Source organism: Callionymus lyra, chromosome 4 (assembly GCF_982586985.1).
Source record: "Callionymus lyra chromosome 4, fCalLyr1.hap1.1, whole genome shotgun sequence".
Taxonomy (NCBI): domain Eukaryota; kingdom Metazoa; phylum Chordata; class Actinopteri; order Syngnathiformes; family Callionymidae; genus Callionymus; species Callionymus lyra.
This window is the reverse complement of record NC_141821.1, coordinates 34,280,517-34,296,273: the sequence shown is the minus strand read 5'-3', so window position 1 is coordinate 34,296,273 and position 15,757 is coordinate 34,280,517. Positions and strand designations below refer to the sequence as shown.

The window sequence follows — 15,757 nt, the reverse complement described above, 5'->3', positions numbered from 1 at the left end:
CATGTGGCAGGATCATGCATCACAAGAGTCTCCTCAGACAAACCTGCGTGAGAAAGAAAGAGGGGTGCTGGATGCTGGGCGGGAGGAGGACACGCGCGCACGTCATCGTGGCAGCACTCCAAATACAGCCGTGAAGATTGTCTAGAAACCCCAGAGCTCTCCTCTCCTCCTCCCCTCCTCGATCCGTGCTTCATCCCAGTCTGTCTCCTCGTGTTCGTGCCGGAGCTCGTCTCAAAGTCTGCGGTGATGGAGGCACTGGAGGCGCGGACGCGACGGGCTGCGTGATCGCGGCTGCTGGAGGAGTGAGTGTTTTTCTTTCTCTCTCACCGATGACATCTGAACAATCCTGAAGTGCAGGAGCGTGATGGTGAGGAACATGTGCATGTGTTACGACGAGTGAAGAAGCTTCACTTTTGAATGGACGGAGGGAAACAGTGGGAAAGTGAGTTGTTGTTCGAGAGGAGCGTGTTGCTGCACTTTTGTTCTTCATTCACAGCCTATAGACGAGTGGGCGATGTCGCATGAATAGCTTTTTATTGATGAAAGAAAGGGATGAACAAAGGGAATTCAACTTAAAAAAAAAGGTCTTTAATTGGTTTACTGTACATCATGTTCGAAGGCTATTTCAAATATAACTGATAATGATGGCGCATCGAGTTATCTACAAAGAATTTATGAAATATATCTCGTTTTCTCTTTTCGACACCGCTGCTCTTTTGTGGGGTCCCTTGTCTGCAGTGGTCAGTACTTATCGACCCTTGTCCTGGAAAGGAAAGCAGTGCGATTGTTTTTTTTGCTGTTTAAGTTAAAAAGAAATATTGATGGATGAGTTCTCAATCAAAGCATATCTACACATAAGTGGATGCATGTAGATTACCTATAAATATGCCTGTAATAAAGATAAGATAAGGAGCAAAGCTTATTTGTGTCAACCCTCATAAAGAGGCTTCCGATAACAGTAAAAAAAAAAAAAAAAAAAATTCCTTGTTCGGTTGTTTCATGTTTACTTTTTTTTAGGTTTTGGTAAATATACACTTTCTTCGGCACTTATTTAAATCACCTGTTATATTCCACTGGATAATAATTTAGGTTTTTCAAGGAAGAAGCTTCTCTCATGTGAGGTGACCAGGAGGATCAACCTCTCTGTGGGCGAGAGAGGACCTCGGTGTAACTGACGGCTGTCAGAGAGGTTATACATTCCTTTCAAAGATGACCCTGATCATTAGCATGGACATGGGGAGCAACACATTTTTTTGTTTATGTACATGGTTTATCTGTGCTGTTCTGCAGTAATAATAACCATCATTAGAACTGGAATCACCCTTTTTTTGTACAATTTTGTTTTCAGTGTAAAATATTAAACACCCAGCATCATTAAATTTACAAATTATAGTGTGCCACAGAATTTTCTGTTTCAAAGTGTATAATTTGACAGACCAAGAATAATTTGTATCGGAGTCAAAGTCATTAAAAAAAAGTCCAAACCTCATTAATCTAAGTTAGTGGTCCGATCATTGCTTTAACAACTGGTGCTTGGCTCACGAGCAGAAGTTATCGACGCCTGCATTTGTCCACACAAGCCCTTTGTCCATCCGTTTATCTATCCGTGCAGCTGCCCCAATAAATAACTGTTTATTCTGCTGCCAGAGCAGGAGATACATTTTTGCTTTACATTATCCTAAATGCTTCATTGGCTGAGATTCATGTGTTTTGGATGTAATGTCTCTATGGTCTTATGGGTCATTGTATTCCGTCATTCTGACTTTAAATCGGCAATCAAGCACAGCTGAATTAGGTTAGGTAAGGTAAGGTAGAACTTTATTGATCCCTCAGGAGGTCTCCTTCGGGAAATTGTAAAAATATATTGAATGTGATTTTTTTTTTACTGGGAAAAAACCCTGCCTGTCTTATTTTGACCAAACCAGAACTGTCCGCTGAGTTTAATGTTAGTATCTTGTTCTAATGACAAACCATATCTGTGAATACAGCAGCTTTTTTGCTTTTAGAAATGAAAGAAATGAGTGTTAAATAAGTTGAAAAAATGGAATACACCCAAAATAAATCACTTCAAACTACATTAATCACTAACAGAAAAATTGTAGGCACCAATAAATTGAGTTTTTAATTTACTTTTCCTACCTTGTTTCAGATAGGAAACCTATTTGTAGAGGAAGATACGTTTTTTAATTCAAATAATCTATGAAGGGAATGGGGAATGCCTTGGTATTCCCCTGAAAGAGTTGTATGAGGTATATTTTTCTTACCATTTTATCATTTTTGTCATTAATTCTATGATTAAATAGCAGTCCCTGTGCACAGTTCGCAGGTGAGACACAGTTTGTGTGAAATGTGAAACTGCTGGAATCTTGAAAGCAACACAAATTAAACATAAAAAAGGTTCAATAAGAAATGCAGTCATGATTCCTCGAGGGCACAATCCTGTTTTTATGTGCAAAAGAAAACTCAGATCTGGTAAGAAATAGGGTTTTTCTTCTCTCTAAAGACACTTAATTGGGTCAACTGATTTATTGCTGCAGAGGTACCAAATGGGACACAAACATCCATTGTGCACTGTCTTGACCAATTATTTTGTTGGCATTTATTTAAGCACATGTAAACTGTTATTGCTCAATATTCAAAGACCTAAAGTATTTTTGGTAAAAGCTTTCAAGGTGATTCAACTACTAGGTTCTTTACTGTCTTTCAGCAACAGCTGGTCTGTGACATGAGCGCGGCCCCTTTGATTTCCTCCATTAAGCTTTTCCAATTTCATGTATATCAAGCTTGCTAACAAGGCGGGAGGAGGGGGTCAAGCTGCCATCTTGGCCCCTTTGATGAGAAAGCTCTGTGTTTGAAGCTGGGCATGTTAACATGTCACCGATATTCTCATCGCTCAGAGAGACATTAAACATGAACGGTCAAACAACAAGCGTTTCAGACACCACATTACCCACTGTTCATGTTTGATTTGAACATGTTATCAACATCCTTATGTACTGATGGTCACCATCAGATGAAATAGTAACTGTTTCTCTGTCCAAAACTAAGTTTTTTTTATAACCACAATTGCTCAATAAATATTTATTATCCTAAAATATCTTTTTTGGTATTTCGCATGTTTTGCCAATACTTTGACATTTGACAAACAACAAAAATGATGAAATGTAAAATAAAAAGACATTGCAAATAAGAATTAGAAAATAAATCCACATTTGTATGATTGTTTGTAGCTGTGCACCCCATCCTTTAACACAATGTAATACAGGTTTCTTCTCTTTCTCCGTTATTTTTTACACATCTCATTTTTTCACCAGATTTGTTGAAGATACATCCATCTGGAAAAATCCAGTATAGGGCAATCAATCTCCGGGCCAGTAGGAGTCATACTTCAAGAGATTTAATCGCATGTTATCCCGGTAATTCATTCACCCTTCTTGTTGAAGTCAGTGTGACTGAATGACAGTTTTTTAACGTGGTGTGAGGTCAATCTTCTCATTATTTCACAGCATCTGATCATTCATTCCTGCACAATTGACCTGCAATTTATCTCACTTGGATCCAGTGTTGCTACTGCTCTGCTGGCAGGTAGCGGTGACAAAGTAGGACGAAAGAAATCAGCATGATGTCGAGAAGTATCCTGGTTGTCGGGGCGACAGTCCATCTGGTGCTTAACGATGTTCTACGTTAGATGATGAAGTACTCTTGTCAACACTCGCACACTCTTAATCTCACCTGAATGGCCACACAACTCATTGTGAATTTTTTTCATGATTCAATTAATGCGAACAAGAATTTTCTCTAAATATGAGATCGGGGTTTTCAAACTCTATCATTATAACTAGCCAGAATTTGCCACGCAATTCTCACCCAAACACTTGACAATTCTCACTTGTATATTTACCCACATTTACTATGTTTATTTGGTTTCATGATAATCAACTTTGGTACTTATCTAGCCAATCCTGGAAGGCATCACATTATATAAACCAATCACAATCAACATAAGGTGGGTCTTGGCGTCTGACTTTCATTACAGCAACAATACACACAACACAGACATCAAATCATTGTGAATTAACAACTTTTTATACTTTTTTATAATAACAAGCACTGACAAAGTGTGGTGGTCAAGCTATCCAATAGTTAATGTTTCTTGCTTAACTTGGCGGTCATTTTTCCAAACACCAAAGAGCATTAAATGAGTCTGCCTTTTAGTCTTTTATCATCACAGTCATACTCTGTACTGTTTAAATAATATAATGGTCAAATATGACTTCATGATGCTATCATATTCAGAACATATCACAAGATGAAATGAATGACTCCCATGTATCTCTTTAAGATTACCCCACAAAATATTATAGCATTTCCATGTAGACTTTTGTAGAAATTTATCATCTTTAAACCATCTTAGTTATATGTCGTTCTCAAAGATGACAGCTTTGTGATGCTATAAATCAATAATTATTCCAAGTTACAATCACTGATTCTCTAAGATCTCTTCTAGAAGATGTAGACTACTATTCCACAAACTATCATAACTCTACAAACTAGCGTGTCATGACTTTCAAATTTCACTCTTGTCATTTTCTGAAACTCTGATATTTAAATTGACAGGTCTGTGACAGGAATTGTAAAAAGATAATGCAAGATAAGTGTCTCCGTGGGGAGATGACATTAACTGTCATCACAACCTTAAAATGAAATCCACTTTAACTGTCAAATGAACTGTCATTTTAATCACTTCATAGGATTGTGATTCGATTGAATTCAACGATAGTTCTTTAAAGCTCAGAGGGGCCACATGGAATTGCACACTGGGCCAAAATTAGTCCTGGAACTTTGAGTTTCAAACATGAATCACACAAACTCTAGAGTGGAGGGCAAATCATTGGCACCAGCATCATATTTTTACAAGATGTAAAAAGATCAATTGTCTAACATTAGTCGACCCAATCCCAGTTCCACATAATAATCATTATTCATTATGAATTACTCTTTGAGGAAACACAAAACATGCACGGAAGCTGAATTGAAACAAATCTTTGTGATTCTGCTCACATATAAAAGTGAATCAAATTGTTCCTTGAAGGCAGACTGTTTTGCTCAAGGACACACAAAAATGAAGTTTCAAGGCTTGAGCCGAAAGTCTCTGACTCAGAAACCTCTGACTAAATCAAATAATCATCCCTATTAAACAATAATCATCTATAGTGCATGAATACATAATCAGGATAAATGAATGATTAATGAGATTGTTAAACCAGGCTTATCTGCAGATGCTCCGAAAACAAGATGCATAAAATCATTATTGCCCCTGGCAACGCTGCTGAGGAGAAAACAAACCAGTCATTGTTGTCACAACAGTCATCGAAGCGATCCAGCCCAAAGTTGCATTAATATATTTATCTTATGTGTACAAAATGTCGCCTGAACATTAACTGTACAGTGTTAAATTGGGCTTCTGTTCTTCCTACAGTCTCTCTCCTGAATCCAAAGATGTATAGAGCATCAATGAAGACCCTCCTACAGTATATTAAAGCAGGTTTTTTTTCTCAGCAGGCGCTTTTAATTAAACCCATGCCTCTGCTCTCCGGGAATATTTAAATCACACAACTCTATTGTGGCGTCTGTTCTATGTTATAAAGTTGACAACAATGGCACTTTCAAACGCTCCTTTGCATCCCGCTTTGGAAGCAACAACGTTGGGGATGAATGCCAGTGGAATTATTCTGATTCTGTTATGCTGCTATATGACAGTTTATTCCAAAGTGTTGCTGTGTCGCTGTTCAATTCCTTGTGCCATTTACGTCTCTGCTTGACCTCGCTCTCACCCAAAAATGAGGATAACCCATTCCTTTATATGGATTTACATAGTTATTTATTACAACTATTAGTGCCAACCTGGTCATATTGATATAAAAACCAAATATATATATTTATTATTATATTATTATATAATTATCCATCCATCCATCCATCTATCTATCTATCTATCCATCTATCCGTCTCCTAGTTCCCTCTAGATATTACTTATGTCTTGAGTAAGATGACATTCACTTGTTACTCTGTCAGAATGTAATTCTTTGTTCTTCTTGCCTGCAGGATGCATCGACTAACAAGCTTCGTCTCTGAACTGTCTCAGCGTTGGGCTCTGTTGTAGGGCCTCGTGCAGCCACCATGACCCACCCCAACACCAGCATCCTGTCTGCCAACCTAAGCGGCGCCCTGAATGGTCTCGACTCGGTTGGAAACACCAAAAGGCCGTTTACTCTTTTCAGTGTTCTGACTTTCACCCTTCTCGCTCTTTTGGCGGTTGCTACGTTTGTATGGAACTTGTTGGTGTTGGTGACCATCCTGAGGGTCAGGACTTTCCACCGAGTACCCCACAATCTGGTGGCCTCCATGGCCATATCAGACGTGATGGTGGCGGCGCTAGTGATGCCTCTCAGCCTGGTGCACGAGCTAAACGGAAGACTGTGGAAGCTGGGGCGAGTCCTTTGCCAAATCTGGATCTCCTTCGATGTCCTCTGCTGCACGGCCAGCATCTGGAATGTGACGGCCATCGCCCTGGACCGGTACTGGTCCATTACACGGCATCTTGAGTACACACTTAAGACTCGGAAAAAGATTTCCAACGTGATGATCGCTCTCACCTGGCTGCTGTCCTCCATCATCTCCCTGTCGCCGCTTTTTGGTTGGGGCGAGACTTATTCAGAGGGCATGAAATGTCAAGTGAGTCAGGATCCGTCGTACACCATTTTCTCGACCTTCGGAGCCTTCTACCTTCCCCTGGGTGTGGTACTGTTCGTCTACTGGAAAATCTACAAGGCGGCCAAGTTTCGCATCGGCTCTCGCAAGAGCAACACAATCACACCGATGGCAGAGGTGACGCTCTCTATTTTTTCCATTTCAGTCCGGTGTGGTTGAGAACGTTGTTGTGTCGTTCAGCAACACTGTGACCCAAATGTTGCTATGTAATTATTAAGTACAAAGATTTCTGAGGCAATCATGCGTCAATCAGCACGAGGGGTTTCATCAGCACTAACTTGTCAATGGGAGTCGGATGAGATCTTCAACCATTTGCTCACATTCAGACACAATCTTGAGTCTAGATCTAAATTGCAGTAAATCAAACAATGGCAGGAATATTTTGTAAGGGTTTGACAATGCTCTGAGATGAAATTGGGTGAGATGAGTGGATAAGTCCACATTATTTATAAGAAAACTAAAGTAACAAAATACAGAGACTTTTTTGATTCAACAGAGTCACAGAACTATTCATGAAGAATCACCTTTTTTTGGTAGTTGTAATTCAAAAAATAATTTGAGTGATTTTCTAACACATTGGATTCAATGAAAAGGCAGATTAATAATTTAACGCCGTGGCTATGGTTGAATCCCAAATGAACCTAGTAAAGTGGGGGCTCAAGGATTCATTGATGATACATTTTTAAAACGCTGAGTGACCTAGCGGATGCAGCAGACATTTTAAGGCTCTTCATACCTGCTTTCAATAAGCCTACATTGACACCAACTTTAGCTGAGGGAATTCCTTTAATCTACGCTGCAACTTGAACATCGGAGCTTACCAAGAGAAGGAAGGAAGGACATAAATGTAAACAGGTTCTCAAGACTTTAGTCAAGTTCTCTATTCGGGATTCGACTAAACTGCGTTGTCTGGCTATTAGCCGTATTCAACCCAGGTGTTTTGTGTTCTCCCTGATCACTCTTACTACACTGCTTACATGTGGCCGATCTGTAAATTGTTATTTATTCTCAAAAATGAGCAATGCAAACGATTTAAAAGAAACTCTGAGAAACATGCTTTCATTTTAGCTGCACTCATAAGCTATGGTTGGTGCCTTACCTTTTCTTCTTAAAGTTCCACTCATGTGAAAACCCAACTCTCCTGACTCACTCACATGTTTCAAATGTTGAAGTCTTCCTCGCCAAGATGGAGTAAGTCCATCATCATGATGTTTTGAAGTTATTATGAAATCTTGGCAAACAAAGGTTACGAGAGCGATGTCTAATATGACATAATAATGGCTTCACTCCTCCTCCAACCAGCTGTAATCACGCCTGCTTTGTTTATACAACGGTCATTTGAAGGTGGAGACTTCAAGGATTAAAGATGGGTGAATAATCTTGATGCTTGACCAAGCACAGTAGAGTGGGAGAATAAACAAGTGTTTTCTGTGGGAGGTCTTAAGCCAGATATTTTAATGAAAAGGGAGTTTTGTAAAAGCAGACAAATTCTGATGAGTACAATAAAGATCCAAGATCTATTTAAGACACACTTAAATCAACACATTAGTTGGCCTTTTATCAGTTTTGCGACAGATTAGATGTGGCAAATGCACGTCACTGCCATCCACAGGGGAGAAATAGATGTTTGATTGTCACACATTCTGATTCTGATAACAAGTAGCATAATGACACTGGTAGTAATCACACCAAACCAGATTTTTGTGCTTGGATTTGATATTATTCTCCAGAATTTAGAAAAATACACATCCAAAAATGGTATTCCTTGCCATCAGTTATTAAGAATAGCTTAGCTCCAAAATAGTACTTACAGTTTTGTGCAATTTTACTTTAAAAATAAAGATGTTGTTATATTTTTCCAAAAAACAAAAAAAACACTAAGAGGCTAACAATGTAGTTATTGAGAGTGAAAGAAGAAAATACATTTCTCAGTAGGGAAAAAAGCTTTCGATGAGGGAAAATAAACATGTCAAGTGCTCTAGTTGTGTGTTTACAAAATCCCAGTGACAGGAGATTGTGATTTTCTGAGCTGCACATGCGGTCAGTTTCACTTTGTTAAGCATGAAAGGCAGCACTGCTTCTCATTTGTTTTGTGTTTGCCGAGTCAATATCGAGTTTGTCAACAAAAACGGTAGCTCACACTGAAAGTAAGCCAGTGAGAAACAGCTGATACTTGCAGGGACTACAGATCTGTGATAACGGATAAGAGAATATTTGTGTTAGCGTTTCCACGACAGCAACATGTGGTAAGAGGGGAGGTGAAGACAGGTGAAGGAACAAGCAGATTTAAATACTTTAGGTTTAAGAAAACAAACTGCTTCAACTAGAGTTATTATTAAAGACTACAGAGAATATTTTGATCTATTAAAATATATGTCCATCACACTTTTGACCTCTGCTATAAATACATTTATCAATTGAATCAGTCGCATTTCAACTGACATGTGATCATTCACCCAAGTCATCGCCCTGGCTACCAGGCTTCAATGCAGACACATGAATAAATGGAAATTTCCTGGTTTAAAATGCAGCATCTTTGCAGTCATATCGCATGGATGAGACTTTCTTAAGAGCAGGTAGTCTTGACAGGATTAAAAATAAAATGAATGTGCTCTGCTGTGCTGGAAAAAAAAGAGCTTCCCACTCTCCGCGGTGTGTTTGTGAAATGAAAAGTAGGTTGCTGTGAATAGAGATGACTTTAAAGGCTTAAAGCTCTGTTTGTAAAAAATCAAAGCAGCAGCTTGTTGATCCACTTGTTGATTCACTCTTCCTCCTCACAATGTTATTAATTGATTTCCCTTTTTTTCAAGGATTAAGCGTTATTACTGCCAATATTTGAGGCAGCGTGCTGATCTTATCTTTGATCGTTTCTGTCCAGGTGAAGGAGGAAACGCAGCAGCCCCAGATGGTGTTCACCGTGCGTCACGCCACCGTGACCTTCCAGACGGACGGAGACACATGGCGCGAGCAGAAGGAGAAGAAAGCGGCACTCATGGTGGGCATCTTGATCGGAGTCTTCGTCCTTTGCTGGATCCCCTTCTTCATCACGGAGCTCATCGTCCCGCTCTGCAACTGTGACATCCCCCCCATCTGGAAGAGCATCTTCCTGTGGCTGGGCTATTCCAACTCATTCTTCAACCCTCTTATCTACACCGCTTTTAACAAGAACTACAACAACGCTCTGCGGAACCTCTTCACCGGGCAGCGCTGAGCCCTCCGGCTTTTCAACTGACACCAGCATCCACTCACCAGCTTCTCAACTGCACACTCCAACAACACAGCGCCTCCTGTACTCGATGGACATCAAAAATCACCACTTGGGGTGATTTTCGTTATTTTTATGTGTTACCTATTGCCATGCAGGAGCGCCCACACAGCCGCACTGTTCCCTGCTGGTTTCCTTCCGCTGCTGTTTCAGACTTATTAAGACAGGAAAGGTATATTTACTCCTTTTGTCAACAAGTTGCCGAGCTGCTTTGTAGGAAACATATTTACGAGCTAAACAAGAAATACAGGGAGAAAAAAGGAAGTTATTGAACAACAAGGATCTCATTATTTATACAAAAAGCTAATACAGGTTACAACCAAGTCTTTCTGTCTGGTTGCAGCAGCAGCTTTAACATTGACAGTCTTACAGACTAATGCACTTTAGGGTTAAAAAACATCTTGATACACTTTAAATGATCAGAAACTACAGCTGTACGGAATATGACTTATAGAGCTAATAGTGTCTAATCTGTGTGTAATATTCTGCTGCGTTCTTCTCTCCGATGGCAGGGATAGCGGTTATATCAGGTACTTCATTTTTACTGTCACAATTGACGATCCTTTTTTTAATCCAAGAATTTTCATCTTTAAATAAAATTGCTGCTTTATTTCAGTGCTTAGCCTGTCAAAAGTAATTTGAAATAAAATCCTTCCACCATCAACCAAAGATTTTATTTCAAAATAAAAGTTAAATATGGCTGATTTTATCTGTGATATCCACAATTCCTTGACTTAAAACTAGGATCAGAATATGTTGAATTAAATAGTGAGTTACTTTAATTATTCAATAAGAATTTTTCTCATGTTTTAAGTCATCCCGGCTCCTCCATCCTTTCACTGACTTAGAACCTAGTCATTGCTTGTTTTGCTAGTTAAGTATTGGTGGTTGGCTCTGCTCACAAAGCTACTTTTTTGGGATCATTAATGAACCAAAATCTTCTCTAAAGAACCATTTTTATATTTTGATGACAATTACACCTCTTGCACAGTGTTTCACTCACATAATAAAATTGGATGGGAGTTTTATTTACAGCTACAGGCACATATTGGCTACAAATAAATGTGATTGTATTCCCCTAAAAGCGGAATACAAATAAAGCAGGGTGTCTGAGAGATTTATTGACTATAGATTCTAGTTGTATGAAACAAAACAGATGAGAAAAAGACTACTGCAGTAAAATCATCTGTACTATAAACCTGTGAACAGAGAAGAACTGGACAGATCTGACATTTATGGTTATTATTATACTCGTGTTTTATCATGAAACATTTTATTGGTTGAATTTCTATTACATCTTCCAGGTTACTGACATTCGTTTTCACATTAAATCTGTCAAGCATTTTTTTTAACAACTATTATTTAACTTACTAAGGAATAATAGAACAACGTTTCTCGATACACTGTAAAAAGGGGCAGGTTTTTTACGTTTATCATTGATTCTACTTCTATTCAATCCTGACAGGACAATGAAATTGATGAGTTTGTTGAAATGTGGGATTTAAACAAATTTGTACTGTTACTATGACAACCCTCAGGATCTTAAACTGCAGACATTCACACAGAACAAACAAAAGCAAAATAAATGAACTCAAGTACACTAGTTCACTCTACCAGGAACAAAATGTGAAATCATTTTCTCTCAATAGATCAAATGAACTGATGACTCTTTGTCTAACAAGTCATTGTATTCCTATAAAAAATAATCAATGCATGTTTCAATTACCTTAATTTTTTTGGTGTTTCCTGCACAAACCGCCACTTTCAATGTAAACATAATAATGTGACTTAATGTAGAAAAATTGTTGTGTATGTGAATATGCGCTGGTTAAAACGGGAGATGGTGTCTTGCACAAAATTTTGAATTTTTACGTAGAGATTATGTCCGTGTGTTTCATGTGTTCTGTGTGACAATACGTTTCCTCGAATTAGGTGCTTTGGAATATTTCGGGTAAATTGATTGGTATTGATGTTTCGTACGGTTGGTGGTGTTCGTTGTTAAAGTTCACAGCATGTTTTTCGGGGCTTAATGTCAACATAGTCGAGATGATGGTACGTCAACATTTGTTGATTTAAGCCAGGGGTGCCACCAGGCAACACGTCCTCACACCCGAGGCGTCATACCGTCCGACGCCGTGTTGCACCAGGAGCCAGGTTGCATCAGTGGCTAGCTACATTGGTTTGTGCCAACATGGGAATGATTGAGAAAGTTTAATAACAGTGGGTAGATCAATGAACTCACAATTATAGAGAGTGTGGACACCCCTGCCTTAAATGTTAGCATGCTTGCTAATTAGCCAAGTCTCTGACTCACCAACTTTGTACAGCAATTTCCCCAAGTTTTCAATCAACCTCTGTTTGTTTTTCGACTGTGGGAGGAAATACGAGTGCCCCACTGGACGCGAACCAGCAAACCTTCTTGCTGTGAGGCGATCGCGTTTATCACTGCTCCACCGTGCACCTGGTGAAAATCATGAAAATAAAACCCCTAAATACAACAAAAGACAACAATATGTCCAAAATTTAAGTCAAAGAAAGAACTGAAATATCCTGTATCAGGGTTTCTGATGTCATGGTTATGTTCTTTTTGCTAATAAAACTGTCTGTGTAAAGTATTGTTTATGCTTCAGGCTCTACACATTGACAACATTTTCTTGAGTCAAACCATTTTTCATACAATGTTTTAAGCTCAAGTTAATCACCTGTAAATCCCAAAAGCTGGAGGAAGCTTGTCCTTAGCACTGAGCTAGCAACAGGGGAAAAAAAAGAAAAGCATGAAATAAATCAGTAAAATAAATTAACTTCTATGTGATGGCACTGACAAAATGTGTTGTGATATTGTTTTACGGTTGCTAGGTAACACTAACCAGTAGAGATTTGAGGACATCGCAATGCTGCAGTGATGAGATCACTGGTGGGCTAGTGCTGAAGCATGCTTTCACCCCTGAGGTCGGTGTTCCACTCCTGGTGAGGGTGAGATGTGAACCAGCACAATTATTCAATCGTTTCACTTGTTTTATTGATTTGAGTGTATGATTGGATTATAAAGGCATAGGACAGGAGCTTCTTGGCAGAGTTATACAATATACCAGTGCAATAATACACCTCTAAAAGTTTACTATCTTTTCGATATAAACAATACTGTGTTATTGCAAAGTTCCCGTCTGTTGAGAAAATGAGATTGTTTTTGTAAATATGTATATAAACTAGAATATATTAGTTTAATAATCCTTTTTTTATATACAACTCAATCAAAGAGAGGCAATTCTGTGGCCAGTGGGATTAGTTTCGCCGCGAAATGGAAAAGGCTGCAAACTCAATTTATTTCAATCATCTCAATTCGGCAATTTAACCAACAACTGCCTCCGTGGGCATAAGAGAAACATCCAAATGAAAAACAAGTTGTGCTCAGAACAGAAGGGTTAGAATGACATCAGAGTTTTACTTTAAAATACTTTGATTGTTTCTTTCACTGAGAAAGATCTTGATAAATGTTGCTTCTACTGGTCCGTTTAACAGGAGAACCTGTGAGCTCACGGGCAGCAAAATCCATCAGAGGAGCAGAAAAAGCTCTTCAATGAGATAGCCCTACATGTAAGATTGTCCTGAAATCATATTTGGGTCAGGATTTAGGGGATTTAAAAAACAGCTATTTTTCATTTTGTAGATCAAGTGTCATAATGAGTTCTCACCTAACCCCCAAAAACACTCCAGCATGAAATAAACGTTTCCAAAAAAAAACAAATTTATCCATATAATTCTCACCTCAAGGCCTGAAATAATGTTTACATTTTCAATCACTGTCAAATCGCTTCAATCAGAGACATACCTGACTTCGCTGTCCACAGTAACAGTGGTCTCACCTGATGAACCGAATCACAAATAGTTTGAGTACCACTAACAAATATATTGGTCTCCATGGCAATATGTTTTTACTGTATCGAGAGGGATGAGGTGAGCAGAAACCCTTTGTGAAGAAGAGTTCAAGCATCAGCATTTGAAGGACGAATCCCATTAAAGAAGGATATATTTATCCCCAAAAGAAAAAAAACAATTTAAATTTAAATAAAGTTCTACCTACCTAAAGGGTGAAGAGAGGTTTTAGGATGATAATCAGAATTCAATTTAAAGATGGTTTAGGGTTACAAGTTCTACCTCAACGGGTTTGTACTAGGTTTGTATCATCTCTAACTCCATCCGTTAAGAATAGATGGAGGTTAAAAGGTTTAAGAAGGTAGCTGAAAGAGGAATCAACCTACCAAAATAAAGGACATAGTGTTGCCAAAATGCTCATCTATGCCTGATCTGAATGAACATGATGTATTTCAGGCCCCTGCAGCAATAACTAACATGGCTAAAGTAAAGATAATATAATTTTGGCAATACTGATTAGTCCTGTTCCAAAGGGGGCCGATAGGTTTCTGGTTGTAGGTTGTTTGCGACCATAGGATGTTGCGTGGATGGAACAAAAAAAGAAACTGGAGGTACACAACAGCTGTTGGCAGTACATTAGCGTATCATTATAGAGCATTTTATAGTTCATAATACTTTGGTTCAAATCAAAAGGGATACATAACCCAGCAAAACAATCTTGTTTATGTTCTGTCATGATGATTGTTGCTCTTTTCAGCGAGGCGCAGTAAGTCTTTCCAACATCCCGACCAACTAATTACCTGCTGGGTTAGTGAACAAAGAATCGTTCGGACTGGAATTGGACAATTAGACTGACAGCTGTACATTTTACTCCCAGCATAAGAGATTTTTAAGACCCAAATTACTTTTTTTCTTTTACTCTTTAACCAAGAAAAAAATTCTTTAAACAATACACTCTCTTGCCTTCCATTCAGGTGAAAGAAAATGTGTTCCGTACAGACAAAGAATTCGAACTGGCGCAGGAAACAGCTTTGACAATCAGAAAGGTTGAGTGGACAAGGAGAGGTAAGATGCCTCAGTTGGCAGGGTAACGTTGGTGAAAGAAAAAGGGCTGATTGACCGTGTAATGAGGCAAAAGAAGCCAGGAAAAAAATGGGTGGATGGTGAATTCTGCAAAAGGGTCAATTGCCCTCTGCACATTCAAATCTGCACTCAATGAATGCCATATTTGAACCACATCAACACCCACCGAAGTGCTCATTAGATGAAGGTGGCTGGCACTCATGGCCTCTGTGAGAATTCAATAATAAATGTCATGAATCAATCATCAAAGTTCCTATTTACACATGGTGAGCATTTGTCTCATAATGAATATTAAGTTTGCCTCCGATGTTTTTATGTTTGAAAGGGAACTGAAGAAATAAAAAAACCTCCCATGTTAGGAACATTGTTTTCCATCAAAGAATCTCTTTCTCTCACTCTACCGCCCCAAGAACAAGCATATACAGCGAAGTGGAGATAGAAAAAAGAAAATGGAATAGCTGCATGACTGCGTCATCCCAAGCTTACCATTCAGCTCTACCTGTTAGTCCTGAGGTGAATCAAGGCCAGACAATATATGGAGTCTCCAGTGTGTTCCAGGAACAAAGCAGCTCCCGTACATCGAAGCATTCCAGCACGTGCTTATATAGGAGCCTGCAGAAGTAATCTATCAGAGCCGGAGAGACGCTTCCTATGTTGGAAAACAGAAATGTATATCTGAGGTCACTCCGTGAATAAGCTGTGTGAAATCTCCTCACAGCCAGAAGTGAGCCAAGTTCAGTTCAAAGGAGCTCGTCCATGTTTTCC

The 15,757-nt window shown here is 38.9% G+C and overlaps 1 protein-coding gene across 1 annotated transcript; it reads left to right on the top strand.

The window, feature by feature from the left end:
* The first annotated feature begins 227 nt into the window (after positions 1–227).
* On the top strand, positions 228–12,516 carry htr5ab (5-hydroxytryptamine (serotonin) receptor 5A, genome duplicate b). The gene is made up of 3 exons (XM_087788271.1): positions 228–302; positions 6,106–6,888; positions 9,650–12,516. Exons 2-3 carry the CDS (start codon positions 6,181–6,183, stop codon positions 9,980–9,982), a joined length of 1,041 nt encoding a protein of 346 aa, XP_087644397.1. The 5' UTR covers positions 228–302; positions 6,106–6,180; the 3' UTR covers positions 9,983–12,516.
* The last annotated feature ends 3,241 nt before the right edge of the window (positions 12,517–15,757 follow it).

What these genes read in the sequence shown, in the direction of transcription:
- htr5ab (XM_087788271.1), top strand. Translation starts at nt 6,181, where the DNA reads ATGACCCACCCCAACACCAGCATCCTGTCTGCCAACCTAAGCGGCGCC. An exon ending in CAATCACACCGATGGCAGAG is followed by an intron (nt 6,889 to 9,649) that starts GTGACGCTCTCT and finishes GTTTCTGTCCAG; the next exon opens with GTGAAGGAGGAAACGCAGCA.